The 27,300-nt window shown below is 53.1% G+C and overlaps 2 protein-coding genes and 3 non-coding genes across 6 annotated transcripts in view; 1 reads left to right on the forward strand and 4 right to left on the reverse strand.

The window, feature by feature from the left end:
* Window positions 1-21,042, forward strand: part of LRRC75A (leucine rich repeat containing 75A) — a 49,606-nt gene extending 28,564 nt beyond the window's left edge. Inside the window, exons 2-4 of one of the 2 annotated variants that reach the window (XM_033181753.1) lie at window positions 1,964-2,092; window positions 15,924-16,039; window positions 20,125-21,042. In XM_033181753.1, the coding sequence (XP_033037644.1) occupies window positions 1,964-2,092; window positions 15,924-16,039; window positions 20,125-20,668 (789 nt within the window). In that variant the 3' untranslated portion in view covers window positions 20,669-21,042. The remainder of the gene's footprint in view (window positions 1-1,963; window positions 2,093-15,923; window positions 16,040-20,124) is intronic. The other variant, XM_033181754.1, reaches the window with a different exon arrangement.
* Window positions 1,552-25,446, reverse strand: LOC117066412 (putative uncharacterized protein LRRC75A-AS1, mitochondrial). Its single transcript, XM_033181755.1, is given in 5 exon segments — window positions 1,552-3,432; window positions 24,275-24,343; window positions 24,810-24,853; window positions 25,099-25,125; window positions 25,127-25,446. Coding segments are annotated over 5 exon segments (549 nt in total). The 5' UTR covers window positions 25,373-25,446; the 3' UTR covers window positions 1,552-3,269.
* LOC117068105 lies at window positions 23,266-23,338 on the reverse strand. Its single transcript, XR_004430968.1, has one exon. It is a non-coding gene; the product is annotated as a small nucleolar RNA SNORD65 (small nucleolar RNA).
* LOC117068088 lies at window positions 24,422-24,492 on the reverse strand. Its single transcript, XR_004430955.1, has one exon. It is a non-coding gene; the product is annotated as a small nucleolar RNA SNORD49 (small nucleolar RNA).
* Window positions 24,937-25,008, reverse strand: LOC117068090. Its single transcript, XR_004430957.1, has one exon. It is a non-coding gene; the product is annotated as a small nucleolar RNA SNORD49 (small nucleolar RNA).
* Window positions 25,447-27,300: the final 1,854 nt, after the last annotated feature.

A 27,300-nucleotide genomic window follows, 5' to 3' on the forward strand; every position in this document is an offset into this window, starting at 1 on the left:
TGCAGCTCTGGAGCCTGTGCCAGCCAGTGCTTCAGAAGCCTCCCCCGACTGCATCCACACCAGACCTTGAGCCCCCAGGTCCTGGTTCCCAGCAAATTTTTTCAGCAGCCAGAGAGCCTGGCACAGGGCCTGGCAGTTCGCCTCCGAGGTTCATTCCTGCCACGTGGAAAACAGAGTCCTCACAATTGGCCTCTTGTGTCCTCATTGAGGCATGAATGAAGCCTTAATGAGGGTGGGGGCAGAGTGCCCCCTAACCATGGCAGGTAGGACCTGGCTGGCAGGTGGGCTCCAAGGGGGTCCCCCCAGGAGGCTCCTCCCACCCCCAGGCATGACACCCAGGCCCTCCAGAGCCCCCAGCAAAGACTCTTTATTTGCTTGTAGCAATGTCAGCTGCCAGACCACAGAGCCCATCCCTGCCCTCCATCTGTCCAGCTCAGCCACCCTCTCACCACCCTGTGGCAGATAAGAGCAATGAGATATGCAGAACAGGCCCAGGGCTGAGGCCGCGCCCCACCCCCATCCTTCCTGAAATTCCAACAGCACAGAAGGCGTGGGCCTTGGTGTCTCCATCTGTAGACAGTGTATAATGATGTCCAGCCTGTTTGCCTTCCAGGGATTTCTAAGAATCATGTGGGGAAGGTATTTTAAAAATTGAGAATACAAACAAAATGACAAGGAGCAAACTCAGCTGGTCACCCACACATTCCCTGCCCAGACTTCCCGTCCCCAGGGCACAGGACCCCAGCCACCTGGGCTGGGAGCCTTTCTTCTCTGGGCTGTGCTGGGGAAGCTGTGGGAGCCCCCAGAATGAGGACAGCCCTCAGTGGGTGGGCCTGCTTTGCCCCCCTACCCAGGGATGCCTCTTGTTCCCCAGGATGGCGTGAGGACAGTCTCCGGATGGGAATGTCAGCATTTCCTGGTCTGTGTAAGGCACCAAACTAGGGTCAGGGACTGCAGTGTAGCTCATACCCAAGGATGGCAGAAATTGGGCGGGGGGGGCGGGGGGGCTTGAGGAAAGGGAGCAGGCGTAACTACCCCTTTCACATGGAGTGGCGCAAAGTTTAGTCCCCACCCCGGGGCAGGCATGTCATGTTTCCTTACTTCTCCAAAGCCCATCACTCCGTTTTAAGCTCAGGGTCTCATGACCTACTTTAGAGGAAGGTCACAGGATTCTTCAGGGCCTGCTTCAGGGGAGAACGGCAGTCAGAGAGACCTTCCTGCGTCGGCTGCCTCCTCAGATGCCAGGGTACCATATTCTGGGGTGGTGTGTCCTGAGCCCCCAAACCCAATTCCTCCCTCAGACCCAGGGAAGCTCTGCTCCAGCGGTTTCTGCCGCGGCCCCACCACACTTAGTGTCACTCGCCTCCAAGCTACTCCCCTCCCATCGGGAAGATTCCACTCAGAACCTTTCTGAGGGAGTCCTGGTGAGGTTTCCTTCTGGGTGCCTGGCAGGCTGTCCTTACAACCCCACCACTCAGAAACCCCCAAGGCAAAGGAACACTCAGGCTGCATCAGCTACAGAAGGAGGAGTAAAAACGTCGGAAGCAGGAAGAAAACACAAACAAATATCAATAAACCATCCTGTCACAAGGCAGTTTTGTCAATTCCAAATTTTGCCACGATGGAGAAGCAGCTGCTTGCACCGAGGCGGGCCACCCTTGGCTTCCTCCTCTGGAAAACCAGAGAGACAAAGGTCAGAGGCTGTCCTAGGAGAGGGCCACAAGCCAGGACCCACACAAACTGCGGAGCCTGCAGAGGCCAGTCCCCACTCTTCTCAACTTGGAGGTAAAGACAAACAGGAGGGGCCTGCCCCAGCCCCTGAGGGAAGTTCTGCAGACGCTCCCCACTGGGGCTCTGGGAGGCAGAGTTGCCTCCAGGGGCCTGTGCCTACTTCTCCTGGGGATGATGGGTGAGCTGGGTGGGGCAGCCAGCCCTGACCTCTGGGCATCCTTTGCTCTTGCAGGACCTGGGCATGGAGTCGACCTCACTAGATGACGTTCTGTATCGCTACGCCAGCTTCCGGAACCTGGTGGACCCTATCACACATGACCTCATCATCAGCCTGGCACGCTACATCCACTGTCCCAAGCCGGTAGGGTGGCTGTGGTCTGAGCCAGCCAGGTCCCAGGGTGTGCGGTGGGTGCCTTTCAGGGCAGAGCAGCTCTGTGCCCAAGGAGGACAAGCCCGTCCTGCAGGCACCAAGAGCCTGAGGTGCTCTCCCTTGGCACCACCAGCACAGATTGGTTTTGTTTGGCCCAGGGGGTGAATTCACTGCCAACATTTAAAAACCAGAATTTTTCACAGGATCCCTATATTCGGCTGCCCTTGAAAAACTGGAAGCTCCAGCAACATGAAGCCCTCATTTCTGCAGGGCTGGAGCTAAGTAGCCATCCCTGTTATACGGGGCCAAGGCCACCACATACAGTTGTACAGGTTGTGCCTTGCACAAAAGCATGCATACAGAGGGGTGGCGGGGTAGGGGAGGAAGGGGAAAGTTCAAATCCAGCCCTCTCTCTACCCACCAAGCCACGAGCCCTGGTGCAAGTCTGTGTCCCCCTGGAGGTGAACTTTTTCTTATTTGCACAAAGGTGTCCTAGAAAGCTGGCCGGGGCCCTGCATGGGGCTGTCCACTTTGCCTCAGTCCCGCCACTCCCAGATGTGTTCACCTCTGAGGCTAAGTGTCCTTTCACACCCATCCCTTCACTCATGTCCTCTTCCTGCTGGCCCTGGGAGCTCGGAAGGGAAAGCTCCATGGCTCTCCAGGCTCCACATCTGCCGCTCAGCCCCTCCTGGATGGGAGGTTCTGTCCTGTTCCTGCACTTCCAGGTCTAGGCTTCCCCGGGGCTATGCAGCTGGACCCGGTGGGAAGGGGAGGGCTGGGCGGGGACATTTCCACGCTTGAGCGCTTCTCTGTTGCTTTGGTTTTTTCTGTCTCATCCCTCAATTTCCAGTGGCTTCCAAAAGAAGTGCTTCCCCTCTGGCAGTCAGGAAACCAGAGCAGGATGAAGAGGTGCGGGAGGGAAGTTTTTCCTTTTGGTGTAGGATCTAGGCCAGGAGTGAGATGGTTCCCAAGCCCACCCCTCGCTCGGCCTGGACACAGACTTGACCGTGGTCCTACAGTGAGCTGGAGCCTTGCTCTGGAAAGGCGTTTCCTGGGGCTGAGCTCCATCTGCGGCTTTGTCGGGGGCCTTCTCTCTGACTCTGGGGCTATCTGATACGAAGGCTCTGAGGTGGGGGCCCAGCTGTGGAGGGCTGGGAGCTGGCCAGGGTCAGGAGCACAATGTTGCAGAAGGTCGGGATACAGGGCCCAACGGGAGGGGAAGGAAAGCTGGTGTTGAGGAGGCCTTGAGGCCTGATTGGTGCCAGGATCCCCGGGGCGCTGGCTGGGGCTGGCGCTTCTGCCGCTTCTCATGCAGTTCCACCTGGTTCTGCCTGGGGAGGTGGGAAGGGACGGGAGTCAGGCCTGTGAGGAGGCCTTGCCGGGTGCCAGACCCTGCCTTTCCTAGAGCAGGAATGGAGTTGCTCAGAGATGAGACAGCGAAAGGCAATGGGGCTCTCAAAAAAGCAAAAAGGAAACCGGAGGGCTATGTGTACGCCCATCTTTGAGTTGGGGAAAACAAAATTCAGTCAAGTGATCTGAGCAAGGTTACACCTCCGAGGAGAACCATGGGTGTGATTTGGGCCTATGCAGTGACTCAGAGCTGGGCAGGACACAGGCCGGGGGTCCCTGGGCGGTCAGTGCCCAAGGGGCAGGAGGAGGGGCCTGGTGGGAGCAGCCGAGCTCCCCTCCCTCCCCAACCTGCCCCTCACAGGTTGCCTCACGGACGGCCTGTGTGGGGAGAGGGACCCACCCTCTCAGAGAGAGAGGCAGGCCAGGGAGTGTGTAAGGGCCATCGGGAGACCCTGTGAGACAGGGCCAGGCGAGGCCAGGCGGAGGGACGGGAACTCCTGCCCTCTGATCTTCCCTTTCCATCTGGGTAGGGCGGGGCCGGGGGGTGCCTACCTGGGTTGTTGTGGTCCATTCAGGTAGCTGTAACAAATTATTGTAACCGGGTGGCTTACAAAAGTAGAAATTTATCTCTCACACTTCTGAAGGCTGGAAGTCTGAGATCTGGGTGCCAGCCTGGTTGGTGACTGGCAAGGACCTTTTTCTGGGTTACAGACGGTCACCTTCTTGTGTCCTCACATGGCAGGAAATGGGCAAAGGAGCACGAATCCCTTTGTGAGAGCTCCACCCCCCTGGCCTAATCACCTCCCAAAGGCCCTACCTCTGAATACCATCACCCTGGGAATTAGGTTTCAACATGTGAATTTTGGGGACATACCAACATTCAGTCCATTGCATGGTGTAACCTTCCTCAAACCACTTCATTACCTGGACTTTGTTTTCTTCAAAACAAAGTCAGAGCCAGCCAGAGTGAGTGAGCCCTGGTGAAGCCCAGAGACCTGGCGGGCCCCTTTTGTGCCCATGTGGCAAGCGAGGCTCTCTGGATGAGGCAGGGGTGGGAGGTCCCCAGGCTGGTGGTAGGAGCAGCCCCTCCATCCACCCCAGAGGGCTGACCGGGATGTCCTGGTCAGAGCAATTTGCATCTGAGTTCATGTCTGCCCACGTTATGGGTCGAGATATTGTGGACAGAGGTGTCAAGACCGGAGGGCTCATTCCAAAGGTAAATTGGATACTACACGGACCCTCACTGAAAATCCTTCAGTGAGGGGCCGTGCTGTAGTTCAAATAAAACCCAAACTCCTCATCTGGCTTTGCCTGAGTCTCTGAGCTCCCCTCTCCTACTTGCTGGCCTGCGAGCTCTGCTCTAGCAGGTGGGCCTTCCTCCTCTGCCCCTGACACCTCCACACCCTCTCCTACCTTAAGGACATCACTGCTCCCTCTGCTCCAGCCTCCTCTGTCTGAGCTTCCTTCTCCTGAGTTCAGATTGAGCCTCCGGCCTCTAAGAGGGCTTCGTTGACAAGCCTGCCTTATGGAGGCTCCTGATCAGCCTGTCTCGAGCCCAATTTATTTTTCCATTCATTTCTCTGTTTTACTTACTTGTCTCTGAAATTACCTTGCTTATTTACTTGTTGGCTAATTTATGGTCTGTTTTCCCCACTAGAATATAAACTCTGAAGGGAAGGGTGTCTGTCTTGTTCACAGTTCTATCCTGCACCAGGCGGGAAGGAGGCAACATATTCCATTGTGAAGTTTGAAGAGAGTTTAGTAAAGGGTTGAGGACAGGATAAAGGAAGTCAACAGGGGATGTTGAGACATCCAGAGACAGCAGCGGTAGGAAGTTGTTTCACAGGAGGACGAGCTGTATTGCCAGAGGCAGGGTGAGAACACCTGGTTCGGAGCCATGCTGCATTATCCATTGCCATATAGCAAACTACCCCAAAACAACAGACATTTATTGTTATAGTCTCTGCAGGTCAGGATTGCAGGGGCAGCTTAACTAGGTAGTTTAGCTTTGGGTCTCTCAAGACATTGGTCAGGGCTGCAGGTGTCAGAAGACTTTGCAGAAGTTGGCAGGTCTGCCAGACTCCGTGGCTCACGCCTGTAATCCCAGCAGTTTGAGAGACCGAGGCGGGCAGATCACCTGAGACTGGGAGTTGGAGACCAGCCTGACCAACATGGAGAAATCCCATGTCTACTAAAAATACAAAATTAGCCAGGAGTGGTGGCACATGCCTGTAATCCCAGCTACTTGGGAGGCTGAGGCAGGAGAATCACTAGAACCCGGCAGGCAGAGGTTGCGGTGAGCCGAGATCGCACCATTGCTCTCCAGCCTGGGCAACAAGAGTGAAATTCCATCTCAGAAAAAAAAAAGAAAGAAGAAGAAGTTGGCAGGTCCACTTCCAGGGCGGCACACTCGCCCTGTAGCCTCTCCATAGGACTGTTTGAGTGTCCTCACATGATGGCAGCTGGCTTATCCCACAACAGGTGATAATATAGAAGCCATAATGCCTTTTTTTGTTTGTTTTTGTTTTGAGACAGAGTCTCACTCTATCACCTAGGCTGGAGTGAAGTGGCATAATCTCGACTCACTGCAACCTCTGCCTCCCGGATTTAAGCAGTTCTCCTGCCTCAGCCTCTCAAGTAGCTTGGGATTACAGGCACCTGCCACCACACTCAGCTAATTTTTGGTATTTTTAGTAGAGACGGGGTTTCGCCATGTTGGCCAGCCTGGTCTCAAACTCCTGACCTCAGGTAATCCACCACGGTCTTCCAAAGTGCTGGGATTACAGGCGTGAGCCACTATGCCTGGCTTTTTTTTGTTTGTTTGTTTTGTGTGTTTGTTTGTTTGTTTTGAGAAAGGGTCTCACTCTGATGCCCAGGCTGGAGTGCAGTGGTGTGATCATAACTTACTGCAGCCTGGAACTACCAGGCTCAAGTGATCCTCCCACCTCACCCTCCTGAGTAGCTGAGACTAGAGGCAGGCACCACCATGCCTAGCTAGTTTTGGGGGTTTTTTTCTTATAGACATGGGGGCCTCACTATGTTGCCAAGGCTGGGTCTCAAACTCCTGGCCTCAAGCAATCCCCCTGCCTTGGCCTCCCAAAGCACTAGGATTGCAGGTGTGAGCCCAACCCCCACAATACCTTTTAAGACCCAGTCTCAGAAGTCACAAACCATCATTGCTGCCATTCTATTGATTCTGATGATTCTGTTGCTCACCCAGACCAGCCCTGCTACAGTGTGGAAGGACGCTACATAGGGGCACAGATGCCAGGAGCCAAGAGCAGCAAGGCTGTCTTAGAGGCTGGCTGCTGCACATGCCGAAGTGTGGGAATCAGAATAAACCCCATCTGTCTCTCCTCCTGCCCTCTGGTCTTGCTGCCACTGCTCCCATTAGCTGAACCCAAGAGGAAGCCAGGGGGAAGAGAGCCCAGTGACGTGGTCTCTAGAGCCCAGCCTTCTGAGCAGAGAAGGGCAGAGTGGACTGTGGGGCGAGAGGAAACAGAAAAGCTGGCACACAGTCTCTGCATCTGGAATGGTGTCCAGCATAATGAGCGGGACAGTCAACATTTGATGAATGTATGAATGAATTTATGAATGAGGGAGGGATACCCTTGAATGGCGGGCAGTGGAGGGCTGTGCTTGTCGGGGTCCTGGAACAGTTACAGAGGTGCCTGGGGAGTGAAGATGGCAGATGGTATCATTGCCTAATGGCTGACAGCCAGAGCAGTGTTGGGTGCTGGGACCCCTTCCAGGTCAGCCTGCAGGTCGGCATGTCATCTTTCCTGACAGATTAATGCGAAGCCCCTCAAACATGCTCTGCCCCAGGACCTGGGCAGCCTTACTGGGAAGGTCTGGAGAGGCTGCTGCCCTGACCTGCACTCACAGTCACCTTGACTGTGCCACATTCCACTCCTGCCTTCTTCAGGGATTGGGGGAGGACTGCAGAGAGTTGACTCTGCACACAGCCATTGTGCCTCCTGGGTGGATTAGGATTCTGCTGCACATAACAGAAGCCCAGGCAGGCTGGCTCCAGCAAGGAAGAAAATGTGTCCCTCAGATACCAAGGTGTCTTGTGGTGCCCACAGGCAGCCAAGTTAGACCAAGGTGCTAAAACTGTAGATAAGCACAGTGCAGAGGTCCCTCCTTCCTCCTCCCTGCTCTACCCTGCCTCCCTCTGCATTCCCTCTGCACAGACTGATCTTCCCCTGCCGCATGGTAGGGAATGTGGCTGCCTATGGCTCCCAGGTTACTTCTCAGGGTTACAGTCACTGGAGGAGTTAAGGTATGTGTGTCTCAGTGTCAAGTCCAGCTTCCTCCTCTCCTTCCTCTTCCTCTTCTTTCTCCTTCTCCTCTTCCTCCTTCTCCTCCTCTTCCTCCTCCTCCTCTTCCTCATTCTGCTTGTCTTCCTCCTCCTCCTCCTCTTCCTCCTTCTGCTTCTCTTCCTCCTCCTCCTCTTCCTTCTTCTCCTCCTCTTCCTCTTCCTCCTCCTCTTCCTTCTTCTCCTCCTCCTCTTCTTCTACTCCTCTTCCCCCCCTTCCTCCTCCTCCTCTTCCTCCTCCTCCTCTTTCTCCTCCTCTCCCTCCTCCTCTTCTTCCTCCTCCTCCTCTTCCTCCTCCTCTTCCTCTTCCTCCTCCTCTTCCTCTTCCTCCTCCTCCCCTTCTCCTTCTCTTCCTCCTCCTCCCCTTCTCCTCCTCTTCCTCCTCTTCCTCTTCCTCCTCCTCCTTCTGTTCCCCTTCCTCCTCCTCTTCTTCCTTCTCCCCTTCCTCCTCCTCCTCTTTCTCCTCCTCTCCCTCCTCCTCTTCCTACTTCTCCTCTCCCTCCTGCCATTCCCCGCCTTCTTAATCCTCCACTTCTGGGCCAGTCCTGCCTAGTCCTGTTCTCTGCAGGAGGGAGCCCTAAAGGGTTCTTGAAAAGTGGAAGAGTTGGGAAAAAATGAGACAGTCTCACTGAAGGCATTTCTGGTTGTAAATGATAGAAACACTTTGAGCTGACCTAAGCCAAAGACAGGATTTCTCACAAGGAGGGCAGCAGATCACGGTTAGGAGCATCAGCCTCAGAGCTAGCTGACTTTAGAGCTGGGCGGCCTTGCCCATCTATTTAAGTTCTTTTTGCCTCAGTTCCCTCATTTGTAAAGCAGGGATATTAATAATACCTGTCTCATAGGGTTGTAGTGAGGTATGGGACTATAAAGAGTTCATAGGGCACTTTGGGAGGTCGAGGCAGGTGGACCACTTGAGGTCAGGAGTTCGAGACTAGCCTGACCAACATGGTAAAACCTCGTCTCTAATAAAAATACAAAAAAAAAATTAGCCAGGCATGGATGGCAGGTGCCTGTAGTCCCAGCTACTGGGGAGGCTGAAGCAAGAGAATCGCTTGAATCTGGGAGGTGGAGGTTGCATTGAGCTGAGATTGCACCACTGCACTCCAGCCTGGTGACAGAGCAAGACTCCGTCTAAAAACAAAAAGACTTTGTAGGGCAGAGTGGTGTGGTACCTTTCCTCACTCATTATAAGGGTCATGGCTGACACTCCTATAACCAGATACAGGGTAATAGGAAAAAAGCATAACAAATTTATTTAATCAAAGTTTTACACAACATGGGAGTTTTCAGAAATGGAGACACTTAGGTGAGGCACAGTGGCTCACGCCTGTAATACCAGTACTTTGGGAGGCCAAGGCAGGCAGATCACCTGAGGTCAGAAGTTCAAGACCAACCTGGCCAACATGGTGAAACCCTGTCTCTACTAAAAATACAAAAATTAGTTGGGCGTGGTGGCATGCGCCTGTAATCCCAGCTACTCAGGATGCTAAGTCAGGAGAATCACTTGAACGTGGGAGGCAGAGGTTGCAGTGAACTGAGATGGTGCCACTGCACTCCAGCCTGGGCGACAGAGCAAGACTCCGTTACTGAAAAAAAAAAGAAAAAAGAAATGAAGACCCTTAGTCCCAACTACTTGGGAGGCTGATGCAGGAGGATTACATGAGGCCAGGAATTCAGTACCAGCAAGGGCAATATAGTGAGACTCCCATCTCTTTAAAAAAAGAGAGAAAGAAATGACCCCAAAACCTAGGGAAAGATGTCTTTTTTTGTTTTGTTTGGTTTGGTTTTTTGTTTGTTTGTATTTTTTAATTTTATTTATTTATTTATTTATTTTTGGACGGAATTTCCCTCTTGTTGCCCAGGCTGGAGTGCAATGGCGCGATCTTGGCTTACCTCAACCTCCACCTCCTGGGTTCATGCGATTCTCTTGCCTCAGCCTCCTGAGCAGCTGGGATTACAGGCATGCACCACCATGCCCAGCTAATTCTGTATTTTCAGTAGAGATAGGGTTTCTCCATGTTGGTCAGGCTAGTCTCGGGCCCACTCTGCCTCCCAAAGTGTTGGGATTACAGGTGTGAGCTACCACGCTCAGCCTGTTTGTTTGTTTTTGACAGAGTCTCACTCTGTCGCCCAGGCCGGAGTGCAATGGTGTGATCTCAGCTCACTGGAACCTCCACCTCCTGGGTTCAAGCAATTCTCCTGCCTCAGCCTCCCAAGTAGCTGGGCCTACGGGTGCCCGCCACCACGCCTAGCTAATTTTTTGTATTTTTAGTAGAGATGGGGTTTTGCCATGGTGGCCAGGCTGATCTCGAACTGCTGACCTTAGGTGATCTACCCACCTTGGCCTCCCAAAGTGCTAGGATTACAGGCGTGAGCCACTGTGCCCAGCCAGCTATCTATTTTTATATTCAGGTTTGGTAAAGAGTGCACAGCTTGTAGCAATGCGATTGGACAAAGGGTGTGATCCGATGGTGATAGGCTGAGGGGACCCAGGAAGGCTGTCTGTGCAGATTCTTCTTGGCCTCTCTGTGCAGTGTTCCTTCCTACCCCTCTGGAATGGTCTTCAATCAGAAGGGAGAGAGTGACCTACCTAGTTTTATGGCTTGCTTTGGGGTAGAGGGGTTCTAGTTTCTGTGACCTGCTTTGGGGAAGAAGAATTCTGGTTTCTCTGACTCACTCTAGGGGAGAAGGGCTAGAGACAGGAGGGCAGCAGAAGGGCAGAAAAACTTTGCTTCTGAGGCTTTCCAATTTCCTTTAGTTCAAAGCTCTCTGCTGGCCCCGGTGCCATGCTTTGGAATTGTGTTCTGAGCTCCAAAAAGTTCATGCAAACACTGCTCAGAGGAGATGCCCAACGCATCACAGCTGCTCAGTACATGTTAGCTGTTGTCAGCTTAGTTCAGACAAGCAGAAGGGAACTCTCACTCCAGAGAGAACATCAGCTCACTTGTGGTCTCAAGGCAACTCTATGAGGTGTCCATATCTATTGTTCCTGTCTAGCCAGTGAGGAGACCAAGGCTCCTCAGTTCTCCCTGATAGTGGCAGATGTGCACGTCCATCCGGAGCCTGGCCCTGTGCGTGGCTGCCCCCTTGTGGCAGTGGCAGTGCAGTGATGCCCCCTTGTCCTCTGCTGTGTGTGTGTGTGTGTATGTGTGTGTGTGTGTGCGTGTGGCGGAGTCTTGCTCTGTCTCCCAGGCCAGAGCACAGTGGCATGATCTCAACTCACTGCAACCTCCACCTCCTGGGTTCAAGTGATTCTCCTGCCCCAGCCTCCCGAGTAGGGACTACAGGCGCCCACAACCATGTCTGGCTAATTTTTGTATTTTTAGTAGAGACAGGGTTTCACCATATTGGCCAGGCTGGTGTTGAACTCCTGACCTCATGATCCGCCCGCCTTGGCCCCCCAAAGTGCCGAGATTATAGGCGTGAACTACCGCGTCCGTCCTCTGTTCTCTTCTTTTAAGGCTCAGCTGCCCAGGCTGAGAGGGTGGACAGAGATTTCAGCCCCAGATTTTGGAAACCCTGGGAAGTGATTGAAGGAGGAGCTGCAGCTGAGGAGCTCAGTTCTAAGCTTTGGAGACTGGCAACATTCTGTCCTGGGGTGGTTCCAGGAGCAATGCTGGGCAGACCACCTGATCCCACCCATGGTCTTTGAACTGGTGCTTCTCCACCTCGGCTGCACTAGGGAATCACCTGGGAAACCTGAGGTCAGGAGTTCGAGACCAGCCTGGCCAACATGGCAAAACCCTGTCTCTACTAAAAATACAAAAATTAGCTGGGCGTGGTGGCAGGTGCCTGTGATCCCAGCTACTCTGCAAGCTGAGGCTTCCCCGTGTGGCCAGGTGGAGTGGCTCACACCTGTAATCCTAGCACTTTAGGAGGCCGAGGCGGGCAGATCACCTGAGGTCAGGAGTTCGAGACCAGCCTGGCCAACATGGTGAAACCCTGTCTCTATTAAAATACAAAAAATTAGCCGGGCTTGGTGGCAGGCGCCTGTAAATCCCATCTACTTGGGAGGCTGAAGCAGGAGAATTGTTTGAACCTGGGAGATGGAGGTTGCAGTGAGCCAAGACCACGCCACTGCATTCCAGCCTGGGCAACAGGGTGAGGCTCCATCTCAAAAAAAAAAGAAAAAAATCCCTGTTCCTGAGCCACCCACCCATCACTGGGGTGGCTCAGGCATCAGTGTTATTTTGTTGTTGTTTGGTTTGGTTTGGTTTGGTTTTTTGAGACTAGGTCTCACTCTGTCTGGAGTGCAGAGGTGTGATCACGGCTCACTGCAGCCTTCACTTTTGGGGCTCAACAGCCTCCTACCTCAGCCTCCCGGATAGCTGGGACTGCAGGCACAAGCCACCATGCTGGGCTTCGTTTTTTTGTTTTGTTTTGTTTGTTTGTTTGTTTGTTTGTAGAGAGCAGGTCTCACTATATTGCCCAGGGTAGTCTTGAACTCCTGGGCTCAAGTGATCCTCCTGCCTCAGCCTCCCAAAGTGCTGGGATTACAAGAGTGAGCCACAGCACCTGGCCCATCAGTGAACTTCAAAGCTCCCCTGAGATTCCAGTGTGCAAGATTCCAAGGTAAAGAAGCACAGCTCTAGATGGGCCATCTCCAGTGTCACATCCTATTCTCCCTTTGTTTTTATTTATGTATTATTTTATTTATTTATTTATTTTGAGACGGAGTCTCACTCTGTCACCTAGGCTGGAGTGCAGTGGCACAATCTCGGCTCACTGCAACCTCTGTCTCCTGGATTCAAGCAGTTCTCGTGCCTCAGCTTGCGGAGTAGCTGGGATCACAGGCGCCCGCCACCACACCCAGCTAATTTTTGTATTTTTAGTAGAGACGGGGTTTTGCCATGTTGGCCAGGCTGGTCTCGAACTCCTGACCTCAGGTGATCTGCCCACTTTGGCCTCCCAACGTGCTGGGATTACAGGTGTGAGCCACCATGCCCAGCCCCTATTCTCCCTTTGAGCTCCAAGGTCAGCTCCCACCACGGCCCCTCTCCCTGAACCTGTGCTGGCCATGGCCTCCTTGTTGGAGACCCAGTGGCCTCTGGGTGGGGGTCTAACCCCATTAGCCACTCTTCTCCTTGGTGTCCGGACTCCGCTCCTCCTGCTGCTCTGACGGAGTCTTCTCTGACCGCTGTGTGTCCAGTGTCCTCTCTCCCTTCTGCTCGGTTCATTCTCTGGCCAGGAGTTTAATCTTACTAATGAATATGTCCAGCCTGGACCTGTCTTGAGCCCCAGCCCTGTAAGTCCAGTGGCATCCACAGCTGGAGGTCTTGTGAGCCCCTCAAACTTACTGTGGCCCCACGTGGGCTCACCCTCCTGCCTTCTCACCCTCTTCTTGTCCTAAGCCCCTTGACTTCTACTCAGGTCCCAAGCCCAAAACCTAGACCTTCCTCACCCTCCCTGCACACACCTTCTCCATTCAGCATATCGGTCAGCTGCGTGGCCTCTGTCCCTTCAGCCTCTTCCAATAGCCTGGCCCTGAGTCACCCTCTCCATCTCCTGTCCACCCCTCTCTCCATCTCCCAGTCCAAGGAACAGTCCCCTTCAGGGACTCCCCTGCAGCCCCTGTGACCAGCTCCTCCTGCTTCACCCACCTTGCTTCCCCCCAGACAGTAGTGTGCCCAGGCTCAGCAAGAAGCCAAGTCTAGGAACCAAAAGGTGTCAGCTCCAGGGGTGGGGAATGAAGCTGTAAAGGCAGATGCTCACCTGCCTCCACATCTGCAACACACAAGAGTGACACACAGGTGTAGCACACAAGTGTGATACAGGCACAAGTGGCAGGTGATACAAGCTTATTCATCAGACGGCCAGGCACCAGGAAGCTGGGGGCAGGGGTAGGGATGGGCTGTGAACTGGCGCCCAGGGGGCTCCTCCAAATCTGCTTAGTTCAGTCTCGGACCCTCCTTTGCCTCCTGGGTCCCTCCACAGATGCCTCTCTCCTTTGGAAATTCAACTCCCATCTTCCCACCTCCTCTCTCTCGTCCACCTTCCTCAGAGTCTCCTTCTCTTGCCTTCCCATCAGCCCCAGGCCCATGCCCAGCCCTCTGGGCCTCAATTTCCCCCACTGCATAATGGGGATAACGAAAGTATCTACTGCCCTAGGGTGCTGTGGGAATTCCATAACCTTCTTGCATGATGTCTGGTGTGCAGGGCTGACAGTGGCTTGAACCATGGAGGGACCAGATGTGATCAGGCCCCAGGCCTTCACATGCCCTTATGTCAGTAACACACCCTATGACTGCCACATCCCCAAGCCCTGCTGCAGACTGTTTCCTCCTCACTCAGGGATGCCTCACGTTTTCTTTCTCCATCTGAAATCACAAACCCATTGCTCTTAAAAGCTGAGCTCAGCCTGGGCGTGGAGGCTGACACCTGTAATCCCAGCACTTTGGGAGGCCGAGGCAGGTGGATCACTTGAAGTCAGGAGTTCAAGACCAGCCTGGCCAAATGGTGAAACCCCATCTCTACTAAAAATATAAAAATTAGCTGAGCATGATGGCGGGTGCCTGTAATCCCAGCTACTCGGGAGGCTGAGGCAGGAGAATCGCTGTAACCCAGGAGGCGGAGGTTGCAGTGAGCCGAGATCGCCCCATTGCACTCCAGCCTGAGCAACAGAGCAAGACTCCGTCTCAAAAAAATAAATAAAATTAAAACAAAGCTGAGCTCAAATCTAAGCCTGGGCAGAAGTAGTCTTCCCTCCTTGCCCTGCCAGAGTTCCCTATGCAGGTGCCGGTATTCACTTAGAGAGCATGCCTGGAGAGGTCACTGTGGGTTGGCCTCTATTCAAAGCACTGTACTAGTAGTGACTCATTTAATCCTCACAGAAACTCTTGGGAGGTCTGTACTGTAATCCCTTCACAGTTGTGGCTTGGAGGCACAGAGAAGTCAAGCAATTGTCCAGGGCCACACAGAACGGGACAAAGCCAGGACTTGAATCCCTGCAGTTTGGCCCCAGGTCTTTGCTCTTCACTACTCAATATGCTGTTTTCGGCTAGCAGAGGGGTGTGGGAATTGTAATGACAAAGCAGCCTACTGAGCACCCATTCTGTGCCAGGCGCCATGCTGACCACTACGCGTGGTTAACGCGCCGGACCTCCCCACACCGAGTCGTTGGCCACACGACTTGGATGGACTTTCCTAGGGATGTAGTCGGAGTCTGTAGCATCTTTCAGCTGCATCATTTAACCCAGTGTCTGCCATAACAAAAAATCACAGACTGGTGGTCTAAACAGCAGACAGTTCGTTTCTCACCGCTCTGAAGGCCAGAAATCCAAGGCTGGCTGGGGTTTCCTTCTGAGGCTGTCTCCTAGGTCTGTCGGTCCCTCCTCCTCCTATGTCCTCCAGTGGTCATTCCTCTGCATGTCTGTGTCCTCATTTCTTCTTCTTAGGACACCAGTCATATAGGATTAGGGCCTGCTCCTCTGACCTCATTTTACCTTAGTCACCTCTTTAAAGACATTGTCTCCAAATACAGCTGCATTCCAAGGTACTAGGGGTTAGGACATCAACACGTGATTGTCAGTGGGTACAGTTCGGCCTATGACACCCAGCGTTTCAAACTCCAGTGCCGACGGGCCAGACAGGAATGCCTGTGAATGAATTGGGCTGGGAAAGACTTGGCCTCCTCATTCATTTGTTCTCACTTCTGAGGGAGACACTGGTAAAAATATCTCACTTTCCTCTTTACTATGTGAAATACAAGGACATGAACATTTGTTCTTGGCCGTATCCTAGCTTCCTAGAACAAGTGCCTGGCTCCCAGTAAGTGCTCAATAAATCTGCTGAGCAAGAGAATGCACAGAGCAGCCCTGGACATTGGGGAGTGGCGGGGACCATGATGAGTCCCAGCCAGGGGGTCAGCAGGCACTTGGCTCCAGCCAACTGTTGTCCAATCTCCTGGAATCCAGACTTACATACATCTGTTTTTCAGTGCTAGCAACTAATTCACAAAAACTAAAACCATCCTGCAGACCTGTTGGTAGCCACTACCGTCTGCCTAGGGTGCCCACCCTAGGCCAGCAGAGCAGGGCCTCCCCCAGCTCAGCCTGGGGGAGCTGGGCTCTTACCCGGGAGACAGGAAGCCTGGGGGCTGAGACTGGTGCACCCAGCCACTCAGGGCCCCATCACCCCTGGTTGCCTCTGCAGGAAGGCGATGCACTGGGCGCCATGGAGAAGCTGTGCCGGCAGCTGACATACCACCTCAGCCCCCACTCCCAGTGGAGGCGGCACCGGGGGCTGGTGAAAAGGAAGCCACAGGCTTGGTGAGTTACAGTCCCCCAGGTGGGTCTATCTATGCCAGGCTGAGTGTGTGATACAGGGCGCCCCTCTCAGGGATGTAGGGAAGGGAAGGGCGGGAGTCATGGGGGGTGGTCATAGAAGCTGCCCGAAGGAGGTAAGATGGAAGGAGGATTCCAGGATGGGGAAACAGCTAGAGGAGGACCCTGGTCTGGTGGGTGGGAGCTGGGGAGTATGAGCCCACTGAGATGGGATGGGCGGGAGAAAGATTTGAGAAATTTCTAATTCCTGGTGTGCTAAAGTGGGCAGTCCCTGCCAAGCACAGTGTTTGGCTCATGCCTGTAATCCCAGCACTTTGGGAGGCTGAGGCAGGTGGATCACTTGAGGTCAGGAGTTCGAGATCAGCCTGACCAACATGGTGAAACCCTGTAAAAATTCAAAAAGTAGCCAGGCGTGGTGGCACACACCTGTAATCCCAGTCTCTTAGGAGGCTGAAGCAGGAGAATCACTTGAACCAAGGAGGCGGAGGTTGCAGTGAGCAGAGATGGTGCCACTGCACTACAGCCTGGGCAACAGAGCACTCCCTACTGAACTCCTCAGTTATCTCGGATGTCCTCAGAGGGACACAGACCCCAGCCATGTCCCTGGTCCATACAGCAACAAGGGGGTTCAGAGTCCCTTGAAAATTGGTAGGGGTTGAGGGGCATATAGGACACAGAACCTGTGGGCTGTGATAACACTGTAGGAAGCAAGTAGGGGGAACCTGGAAGGAAGGCTTCCTGGAGGAGGAAGCACACCTGTCTTTTTGCAAATGGTAGCCCAGTGGTGTGCCTTCACAAAGACTCTGGCAAGGCCTTGGTGCTGCTGCTAGCTCATCCCTGCAGGTCTCTGCAGGCTGGGGAGGGAGGGGCTGTCCCCCTCCCTCATGGAGAAGAAAGAACTCTGGTGCCTCCTTCTGTTCTGGAACTCCCCCCCACCCCCACCCCGCCCACAACCAGGAGATGGATCCTGGAGAGGCACCTTCCCAGGTGGATGAAGAGTGTAAGGCTGTCATGGTGTTGGCCACAGGAAGGGCTCCACCTGGGTAGAGGGGACATATATGGGAATACAGCAAGACAGGGGGCCCTTGGAACCTGGAATGCCATGAGGAGACTGAGCTGGTTCTTTAGCATTGGAAAGCTGGAAGTTTGAGCTCTGCTGGAACCTAAGGGCCTCTCCTGGTTCCCCACACACACGCATGCTCAGTCCGTTCTTCATTCGGAAGCCATGTCATGAGGTCTCATTCCCCTCGGGTGGAATCTCATGGCACCTGAATGAAATCCAAGCATGGGCCTCTGATTTGCCCTCCTCGCCCCCGGTCTCACCTCTCCTGCTCTCCCATCCCAGCCACACTGGCCTTCCTGCTGGTTCACAGACACACCAGGCCCTTTCCAGCCTCGGGGCCTTTGTGCCCTCTGCTGGAACCTTCACCAAACTCTTCTGATGGCCCCTGCTTGCTTTTTCATGTGTCAGTTCACACATTACCTTCTCCTGAGTAGCCACAGCCCCACACTATGTCGCCCCTCACATGGTTTTGTGTGTGGTCTGTCTCCCCCTGGTAGAGGAAGAACAGGGATTTTGTCCATCCTGTTCACCACTGTGACCCTAGTGTCTAGGATACTGCCTGGCACACAGGGGAGTTTAACAAATGTTTGTTAAAAGAACAAATGGGCCGGGCATGGTGGCTCATGCCTGTAATCCCAGCACTTTGGGAGGCCGAGATGGGCGGATCACCTGAAGTAGAAAGTTCAAGACCAGGCTGGCCAACATAGTGAAACCCTATCTCTACTAAAAATAAAAAAAATTAGCTGGGCATGATGGTGCACACCTGTAATCCCACCTATTCAGGAGGCTGAGGCAGGAGAAACACTTGAACCTGGGAGGCAGAGGTTGCAGCAAGCCAAGATCGCGCCATTGCACTCCCCTCTGGGCAACAGAGTGAGACTCTGTCTCCAAAAAACAAAAAGCAACAAATTGGGGAGGAGATATCACTGTTGTCAATTGACTGGTTAGGATCACCCAGCTGGTAAGCGGTGGGGCTGAATTCAAACCCAGCTCAGGCTGTTCACTACCACACTGCTTCCCTGGTGGAATGGCATCGATAATAGCACCAACACTTAAATCAAGCTGCATAGATGGCTGGCAGCATTCCAAGCATTTAAATGTCACGCCTTGAGAGCTTTACCTTCCAGCTCCCTGGGGCTGGACCCCAGTCAGAATCAAAATGAACAAACTGTGGACAGCCTCCCAGCTTAGATCTCAAGGACAAATGTGCCCTGTGTTGCCAGGAAGTACAGGCCATGACCCTTGAGCTGCTGACAGTAGCATATGCTCTTGGAGCAGGCTGGGAGCCCCCTCCACCTCCCTCTCCTTCCCAGCACACTTAGAAATGCAGAAAATGGGGCCAGGCACCGTGGCTCACGCCTGTAATCCCAGCACTTTGGGAGGCCGAGGTGGGCTGATCACAAGGTCAGGAGATCGAGACCATCCTGGCTAACACAGTGAAACCCCGTGTCTACTAAAAATACAAAAAAATTAGCCGGCCGTGGTGGCACACGCCTGTAGTCCCAGCTACTTGGGAGGCTGAGGCAGGAGAATCGCTTGAACCCGAGAGGTGGAGGTTGCAGTGAGCCAAAATGGTGCCACTGCACTCCAGCCTGGGTGACAGAATAAAACTCCATCTCAAAAAAAAAAGAAAAAAGAAGAAGAAATGCAGAAAATGGCCAGGCGTGTTGGCTCATGCCTGTAATCCCAACACTTTGGGAGGCCAAGATGGGTGGATTACCTGAGGTCAGGAGTTCCAGACTAGCCTGGCCAACATGGTGAAACCCCATCTCTACTAAAAACATAAAAATTAGCCAGGCGTGTTGGCAGACGCCTGTAATCCTAGCTACTCAGGAAGCTGAGGCAGGAGAATCGCTTGAGTCCAGGAGGCAGAGGGTGCAGTGAACCAAGATCGTGCCATTGTATTCCAGCCTGGGCAACAGTGAGACTGTCTCCAGAAAAAAAAAGAAAAGAAAAAAATGCGGAAAATGAACATCTCACCTCTGCACCTGGGCCTGCAGCCAGCAGACAGACAGCGGGGGTGGGGTGGGGTGGGGAGTGGGGGGTGTGCCGGGAAAGGCACACTTGCGTTCAGCTTGAACTGCTTGGGCTCTGTCCCAAGAGCAAGCAGGAGAAGCAAGGAGCAAGGCACTCAGCCTCCAGGAGTCAGCAGCTGCCACCAGGCTCAGAGCCCCTGAGCCCTGCCCTGCCTGCTGTCTTACCGGCTCCCCCTAGGATATTCTTCTCTGGTGGGGAAGATGGTCTTGAAAGAGGGGACTCAGATATCCTTTGTGCCATTCATGGGAGCTGAGCTGCCACCCAAGGGTGGTAGAAGTGGGAAGCTGAGTCGAAGTGATGAATACAGCTGCAAATGTTTATTCATCACTCACCTATACAAGGCACTATTTTGCACTTATGAACTTATTTTTTTTTTTTTTTTTTTTTGAGATAGAGTCTCGCTCTGCCGCCCGGGCTGGAGTGCAGTGGCCAGATCTCAGCTCACTTCAGCTCACTGCAAGCTCCGCCTCCCGGGTTCATGCCATTCTCCTGCCTCAGCCTCCCGAGTAGCTGGGACTACAGGCGCCCGCCACCTCGCCCGGCTAGATTTTGTCTTTTTTAGTAGAGACGGGGTTTCACCGTGTTAGCCAGGATGGTCTCGATCTCCTGACCTCGTGATCCACCCGTCTCGGCCTCCCAAAGTGCTGGGATTACAGGCTTGAGCCACCGCGCCCGGCCGAACTTATTTCATTTAACAGCCCAATGGTACTCTTAACTCAATTTTCTGGCAAATGAGGGCAGCCACATACCTCAGGCTATGGCCAGCTCGGCCCTGACAGCTGAGATGTGCAGCAATGTCAGGGGACAGGTCCCTGGTTGCGTCCACCTCTGCACTTGTGGCATCCGACCTCCAAGCGTTTCATAAAAGCGGTCCCTAGTGTCAGAGAGCCGAGCAGAGGCTGGCACTGCAGCTTCTGGGGGAAAGGCCTGCCCCACGTGCCTGAGCCTTGCTTGTCCCTTTTCCCTTCAGCCTCAAGGCTGTCCTGGCCGGGAGCCCCCCAGACAACACAGTGGACCTGTCGGGCATCCCACTGACCTCCAGAGACCTGGAGCGGGTGACCAGCTACCTACAGCGCTGTGGGGAGCAGGTGGACAGCGTGGAGCTGGGCTTCACAGGCCTCACGGATGACATGGTCCTGCAGCTGCTGCCGGCGCTCAGCACCCTGCCCCGCCTCACCACACTGGCACTCAATGGCAACCGGCTGACCCGGGCTGTGCTGCGCGACCTCACTGACATCCTTAAGGATCCCAGCAAGTTCCCCAATGTCACGTGGATTGACCTGGGCAACAACGTGGACATCTTCTCCTTGCCCCAGCCCTTCCTGCTCAGCCTGCGCAAGCGCTCCCCAAAGCAGGGCCACCTACCCACCATCCTGGAGCTGGGTGAGGGCCCGGGCAGTGGGGAGGAGGTCCGGGAAGGGACAGTAAGCCAGGAAGACCCTGGAGGGGGCCCTGTGGCACCTGCCGAAGACGACCATGAGGGCAAGGAGACTGTAGCTGCAGCTCAGACGTGACATGGAAGTGAAGGGCCTCACCAGGGAGTCCTTGTTGGGTGGAATGCGCAAGGGGAGGGAGCTTCTATCAGGTGGGTTAAGGATATTGCCAAAAATTGGCCTGGGCCACCCACCTACAGAAAGGCAAACCATAGCATCTGGGGAAGGGGATGTGTTAAAATTTCCCATTGGTCCTCTCCATCTGCCCCCAATCCCATTATCTGCCATTTGGCTCTTAAGTCATCCCAGGCCCCAGAGAACTCTCTCAGCTCAGCCCATGGCCTTCCCCAAAGACTTGTGGAAATGGGCACATGGCTGGAGGTCCTGGAAGCCTGAGCCATTGTGAACACCAAGAACTTTCCCCCAGAAAAATTATACAGTAGGGCCGCTACCTGCATTGCATTACATTTTTCATTTAGGGGAACAAGCTCCAACCAGATGAATGTGTTGGAATCTAGCAAAACTCGTGTAACTCAAGAACCTGGGGGGGAAGGGGTTGGTTGCCAGAGACCCCAGTTCCATCTGTGCTACGGGTGGACTGAACGTGGTCTACCTCCTTATGGAGACTCAGCTCCATTTCTGAGGCCCACCTTGTGATTCTAGGTGTCTACCCATAGGACCAGCTATCACTATGCCCTTTAACAATTAAAGCAGCCTACGATGCCCTGTGGCAGTGCTCAGGACAGACATGGTGCCCATGCCTACAGTCATAAAGTCCTGTTCAGAAATCCCTTATCGGCCAGGCGCGGTGGCTCAAGCCTGTAATCCCAGCACTTTGGGAGGCCGAGACGGGCGGATCACGAGGTCAGGAGATCGAGACCATCCTGGCTAACACGGTGAAACCCCGTCTCTACTAAAAAATACAAAAAACTAGCTGGGCGCGGTGGCGGGCGCCTGTAGTCCCAGCTACTCGGGAGGCTGAGGCAGGAGAATGGCGTGAACCTGGGAGGCGAAGCTTGCAGTGAGCTGAGATCCAGCCACTGCACTCCAGCCTGGGTGACAGAGCAAGACTCCATCTCAAAAAAAAAAAAAAAAGAAATCCCTTATCAACTTTCCGTACCCACTGCTGGCTGAAAAACTACCAGACTTCTGTGTGGGCTCTGATGTCCTTAGCATGCAGTCCAAGTGACAGGCCTGGCTTCCTTCTCGTCACTTGCCAGTATGACTTCACTGACCTAGGCAGGCCACAGGAACTCTTTTCCCATAACTCTTAAGTAATCCACTAACACATTCCAGAAAACCTACTGCAGAAGATGGGCTTTAAAACCTTAAAAACCTAGGACCATGAAGGAGTCCAATCCCTTGGCAGATCCAGCAAGATGCCTGAGGAGAGGGAGAAACAAGCTGGGGGCTCCCAAAGGAGCCTAACTTAGCAAAGGTTCTCATCTTACCCACTCCCCTTACCCAAATGCTCTCCTAGTGAAAGGGCCCTACCAGTTAAGGAATCTCTTCTAAGTAACAGGCAACCCCTAGATCTAAGATCCAAGGGATTCTCCTGGCTCAGCCCCGCAAGCAGCTGGGAGATTGGGAGCCAATCACTCTTGAACTCTGTGGGCAAACAGTATGGGGAGTACACTCTGACAGGCCTTGGTAGGCAAGATTCCAACACAGGAAGACAGCAAGATGGGGCCTAGAGTATGGGCCCTGCGTGCTGTTAAGGTTGTGGTTAGGAATGGTGCAGTGCTGCAGGAGCTGGAAGAAAGCTACACCAAGGAACAGCACAGAGCAGCAGGGGCCGAAATGCTTTGAATTTCTGCCTTCAGTCTAAAGCTGTAGAATAGGGGGTTGAGCTTAGGCAGACCACAGGGACGTTTACAAGCTAGAGCAAATATGTGGACTGCTAATATCTGACAATAGTAGGCGAAATTTACTTTTTCTTCAAATACACATCTTTAAGAATCGATACCCAAGACCATCCTTTATTGTAGTATTAGTTCATGTTAACTGCATGAAAAAGCATTTCAGGAAGAATTTACAATTTCCAGCTTAAAGAACTTGCCCACCAACATAACCAATTTATGAAAGTCAATTCATTAAAAGGTACAGCACCTCCTGTTGGGCAGGATGGCAAGGGACAAAGCTACAACGTGGCCTGTGCCTTTGGAAGCTGAGGCAGGAGGACCATCTGAGCCCAGGAGCTTGAGACCAGCCTGGGCAACAGTGAATCCGTCTCAACAACAAAAAAAATGTTAGCCAGGTGTGCTGTGAGCTGTAGTCCCAGCTACAAGGCGGGAGGATTGCTTAGGCCTGAGTGATTGAGGCTGCCATGAGCTGTGATTGTGCCACCACGTTCCAGCCTAGGAAACACAGCAAGACTGTCCAAAAAAAAAAAGAAAAACCCAAAAAAACTCAAGAATGTAATGAATGATACCCAGTGTGCCTTTTCTAGAAAAAGTTGCCAAATATATCTCTTGGATCTGCTGAGCATGTCCTCTGATACACAAAGCAAGCATGTTTCTACACCCAATGTTGATGCCGGTTAAAGTTTTCATAATCCAAACTGACGGCAGCTACTGGTCCTTGGGATTGACATCCTCTGGGAATATAACCTGCAAAGAAACTACATTTCAATCTCACTTTCTGCACCAACTGACAGTCAATCACAGGGTAAGAGATATCTTCAGAAAACCGTAGGTTCACCACTACACAATCTGCCGGTAATTCCAGCTATTTTGGGTGATTTCATCATTTGATATCTTTTTTTTCAAGCGTTTTAAGATCAGCTGTTTATTCGTTCCACTATCAGGTTGGGGGGGTCATTGGCCAGCTCAAGGCTTACCTTCTCTTGGGCTAAGATGCTGCCGCCAGCTCTAAAACGGCACTCTGTTCTCAAAACCTGGGGGAATGGAGAAGGTGCATACATCTTAGAGACTGCAGAGCAGGAGAGGCATTTCTGATGACAGCGTCAATTAATGACTTTACAAATTTAAGTCTATCCTAACAAAAACCCTTAAGACCTTATTAGAGGTAATTTTTGTAAATTATTGAGGACTACAAATCTTAATTAGCTTCTCAGGGAGTTGTAATTTTTTTTTTTTGTTTGGGATGGAGTCTCGCTGTTGCCCAGGCTGGAGTGCAGTAGCACAATCTCAACTCACTAAAACCTCCGCCTTCCGCGATTCTCCTGGTTCAGCCCCCCAAACAGCTGGGATTACAAGTACACACCACCACACCCGGTTAATTTTTGTATTTTTGGTAGAGACGGGGTTTCACCATGTTGGCCAGCCAGGCTGGTCTTGAATTCCTGACCTCAGGTGATCCACCCACCTCAGCCTCCCAAAGTGATGGGATTATAGGCCGCCGTTCCCAGCCAGCCTCAGGGGAGTTGCAATCTACATTTCAGTCACATCACTTTAAACTTCACAGAGCTTACTTTTCCTTTTCATATCTGAGGAAAACTACATCTCAGCAGACAGGTAATTTGCCCAAGACTAAACAGCCAAAAGGTAAATAGCCCCTCTTTCAAGCTATTCCACCCTGGCTCCAATGCCACCGGAAAGCAAAATCAGTATCTCTGGGATAGGCTACACTGTTACAAGGTATCAGGTTAACCAAATCTAATTGCAAACATTCCACCTGACAGCTAGGTATGGTCAGCCACTAGCCTCCCCATAGAGCAAGGCTTACCTCGTGGCAGGCTCCTTGCTCCAATACTCAGCTGCCAAACATGCTGCTGATTCTTCACGAATTTGCAACCTAGGTGAATATAGCAATTAGGTCACCGTTCAGACAAGTTTACTCCTGGGGACCAGCAAGTGGTGAAGACTTAACTGCAATCAGACAGGAGTAGTTTTTGTCAGTTATCGCTTCTGACGGTACTTCCTATTGGTGATTTCATCAGAGCAGTCAAGTACCTCACAACTCTCCAGTACTGCTCGAGATCTAGACCCTACCTGAAAAAGCTAACACTGCCACTGGAGACATTTCTTAACGAAGGAGTTTGCTTCTGCCTGTCACCTTGCTTTAAATGCAGTTCTAGGTTAGGAATGTGGGCAGCCATCTCCAGTTTCTATTTAAGTTCCATCAGATGCAATGACTTGACACATTACCCTAAAGTGTATAAAACACCTAAACGTAGAAAACTGTCAAAACGCCAATTTCCGTGCATTCAAGATGACAAAACGACGTTCCATGTTAAACCCTACCCCGGAGGGCCTCTTACCTCATGGCTACCCCGTCTTCAGCACTCTGCGGTGGGTAGGCAATCTGAAAGAGGGAGTGAAGGACAGGAATTCAGGGCTGGTTCTGGCAGTTATGGTCAACTAAGTTGTAGAGGTTTCAGCGACTGCGGTCAGATAGACGTTAAACGTCGTCAGTTATCGCTTCGGACGGCACTTCCTATTACAAGTATCATCAGGACAGTCGAGTAGGTCTTCCGGTAATCCCGTTACAATCTTATCGACGTACACCGCCCTCGGGGTACCCCAAACTGCAAGTCGACCCCAACTTACCCAGCTCTCTCGGGTTTGCACACTCCCCACGGCGGGCCGGAGAACCGGGTCCCGGCCTTCGCAGACTCCAGGCTCTGGCAGATGTGGCCCTACCACAAAAGGGCGATCCATGAGCCTCATCCACGGCAGCCGGATTCAGCCCCCCGCTGCCCTGCCAGGCTGTCCAACACCGGGCCGCAGCGCCCGCCGCGAAAGCCACGCGAGCGCAGGAGCCGGGGAGCCACGCCATCTCAACAGCTGCCCTCCGCCCTCTAGCCAGGCTTCCCGGGAACATCTCCCCAAAGACCACAGAAGCTCGAGCTCTTTATTTGCTCTTGCCCCCAGCTACCACTCCCAGATTCGCGGAGACCCTACCTCCATAACAACGGGAATGAAAAGGTCACAACTTATGCGCTCCAGGCCCTTAAGGAGTCGGGATATCCTATTCCTCACAAAAGGAGGGGGACGCTGGCAAAGACTCATGGGAACTTTCCGCCAAGTAGCTATGCAGACCGGCGCGCAACCCAGGGCTCCCCCTCCTGTTGAGCCTATGGTCTCTTCCACAGCCCCAGGAATTCTGGGTCACAACACGCGGGCGAGTTCCAGGGCGCCTGCGCAAGGGCTGGAGCGCGCGTTTGGGCCCCGCCTCTGCCACGCCTTAGCTGGGTGGTTTAGGGCCAATTACTCATTCTCTGTGAGCTTCCGATTGGTCACCAGAAGACGGAGACACCGGCGCCCCGGAAGATCACGTAAGATAACACACGTGAAACCCTATAGAACCGTGGCACACAGCAACCATTCATCCTAGTATCTTCTCCTGAACTTTTTTTTTTTTTTTTTTTTTTTTTTTTTTGAGACGGAGTCTCGCTCTGTCGCCCGGGCTGGAGTGCAGTGGCCGGATCTCAGCTCACTGCAAGCTCCGCCTCCCGGGTTTAGGCCATTCTCCTGCCTCAGCCTCCGGAGTAGCTGGGAGTACAGGCGCCCGCCACCTCGCCCGGGTAGTTTTTTGTCTTTTTTAGTAGAGACGGGGTTTCACTGTGTTAGCCAGGATGGTCTTGATCTCCTGACCTCGTGATCCGCCCGTCTCGGCCTCCCAAAGTGCTGGGATTACAGGCTTGAGCCACCGCGCCCGGCCTCTCCTGAACTATTGAGCATCGCCAAATACTCTCCCCACAGCTATTTCACCATATCCACGGGGCCTCTCAAACCCCTGCGCACTGGCCACCCTCATTACTCCTTCAGCACGACCTTTAGGGAACGAGCTGACGTCTTATCTGGATCCACGTCCATCCTCTGTTCGCCTCTGGGGTAAAGCTCTGCCCACCTCCTTTCCTCTCATTCCTTGGGGCCTCATCCACCTATGCCCCTGTCTCACTTTCCATGGAAAACTCTCTCTCTACTGAAGCTTTCCTTTCAGCCTATGAACATACTCAGCTCTCTCCTTGAAAAATAATGCATGCAACCACGTTTTGCACACACACGTTATACCAAGGGAGCCAAATTCATTTTGACGGCAAAAAACTGGGAAGGCAATCATAACACCTTTTGAGCTGGCCTCAGAAATACGTGTAGGGTTTTGTTGTTGTTGTTGTTGTTGTTGTTAGTTTTTGTGTTTTTGTGGGGTTTTGTTTTTGTTTTTGTTTTTGTTTTTGAGACGGAATTTCGCTCCTGTTGCCCAGGCTGGAGTGCAATGGCGCGATCTCCGCTCACCGCAACCTCTGCCTCCCGGGTTCAAGTGATTCTCCTGCCTCAGCCTCCCGAGTAGCTGGAATTACAGGCATGTGCCACCACGGCCGGCTAGTTTTGTATATTTAGTAGAGACGTAGGTTCTCCATGTTGGTCAGGCTGGTCTCGAACTCCTGACCTCAGGTGATCTGCCCGCCTCGGCCTCCCAAAGTGCTGGGATTACAGGTGCCTGGCAAGAATAGGGTTTTAATGGAGGAGGGGGGCTTCCAGCAAGAGCTGGGTCAAGGGATCAAGCACGAGGTCCCTCGGCCTGCCTGTATTTGGGGAGAGTGCTAAGGAGAGAGGGACAACAGAGGTAGAGGGGAGGAGGTGTCTGGAAATGCTTGGGCAAAACCGTGGGGGTCTCGGGATGCCAGCTAGGGCATTCTGTGGGTACTGGGGAGCCTCTCAGGCCTTCAGAGCACAAAAAGGACATGTTTGTCTTGTATCTTAGGAAGGCCTCTCTGGCTGCCCTGCAGAGAATGGCCTGGGAGGGGT

Source organism: Trachypithecus francoisi, unplaced genomic scaffold, assembly GCF_009764315.1.
Source record: "Trachypithecus francoisi isolate TF-2019V2 unplaced genomic scaffold, Tfra_2.0 Lachesis_group20, whole genome shotgun sequence".
Classification (NCBI taxonomy): Eukaryota; Metazoa; Chordata; class Mammalia; order Primates; family Cercopithecidae; genus Trachypithecus; species Trachypithecus francoisi.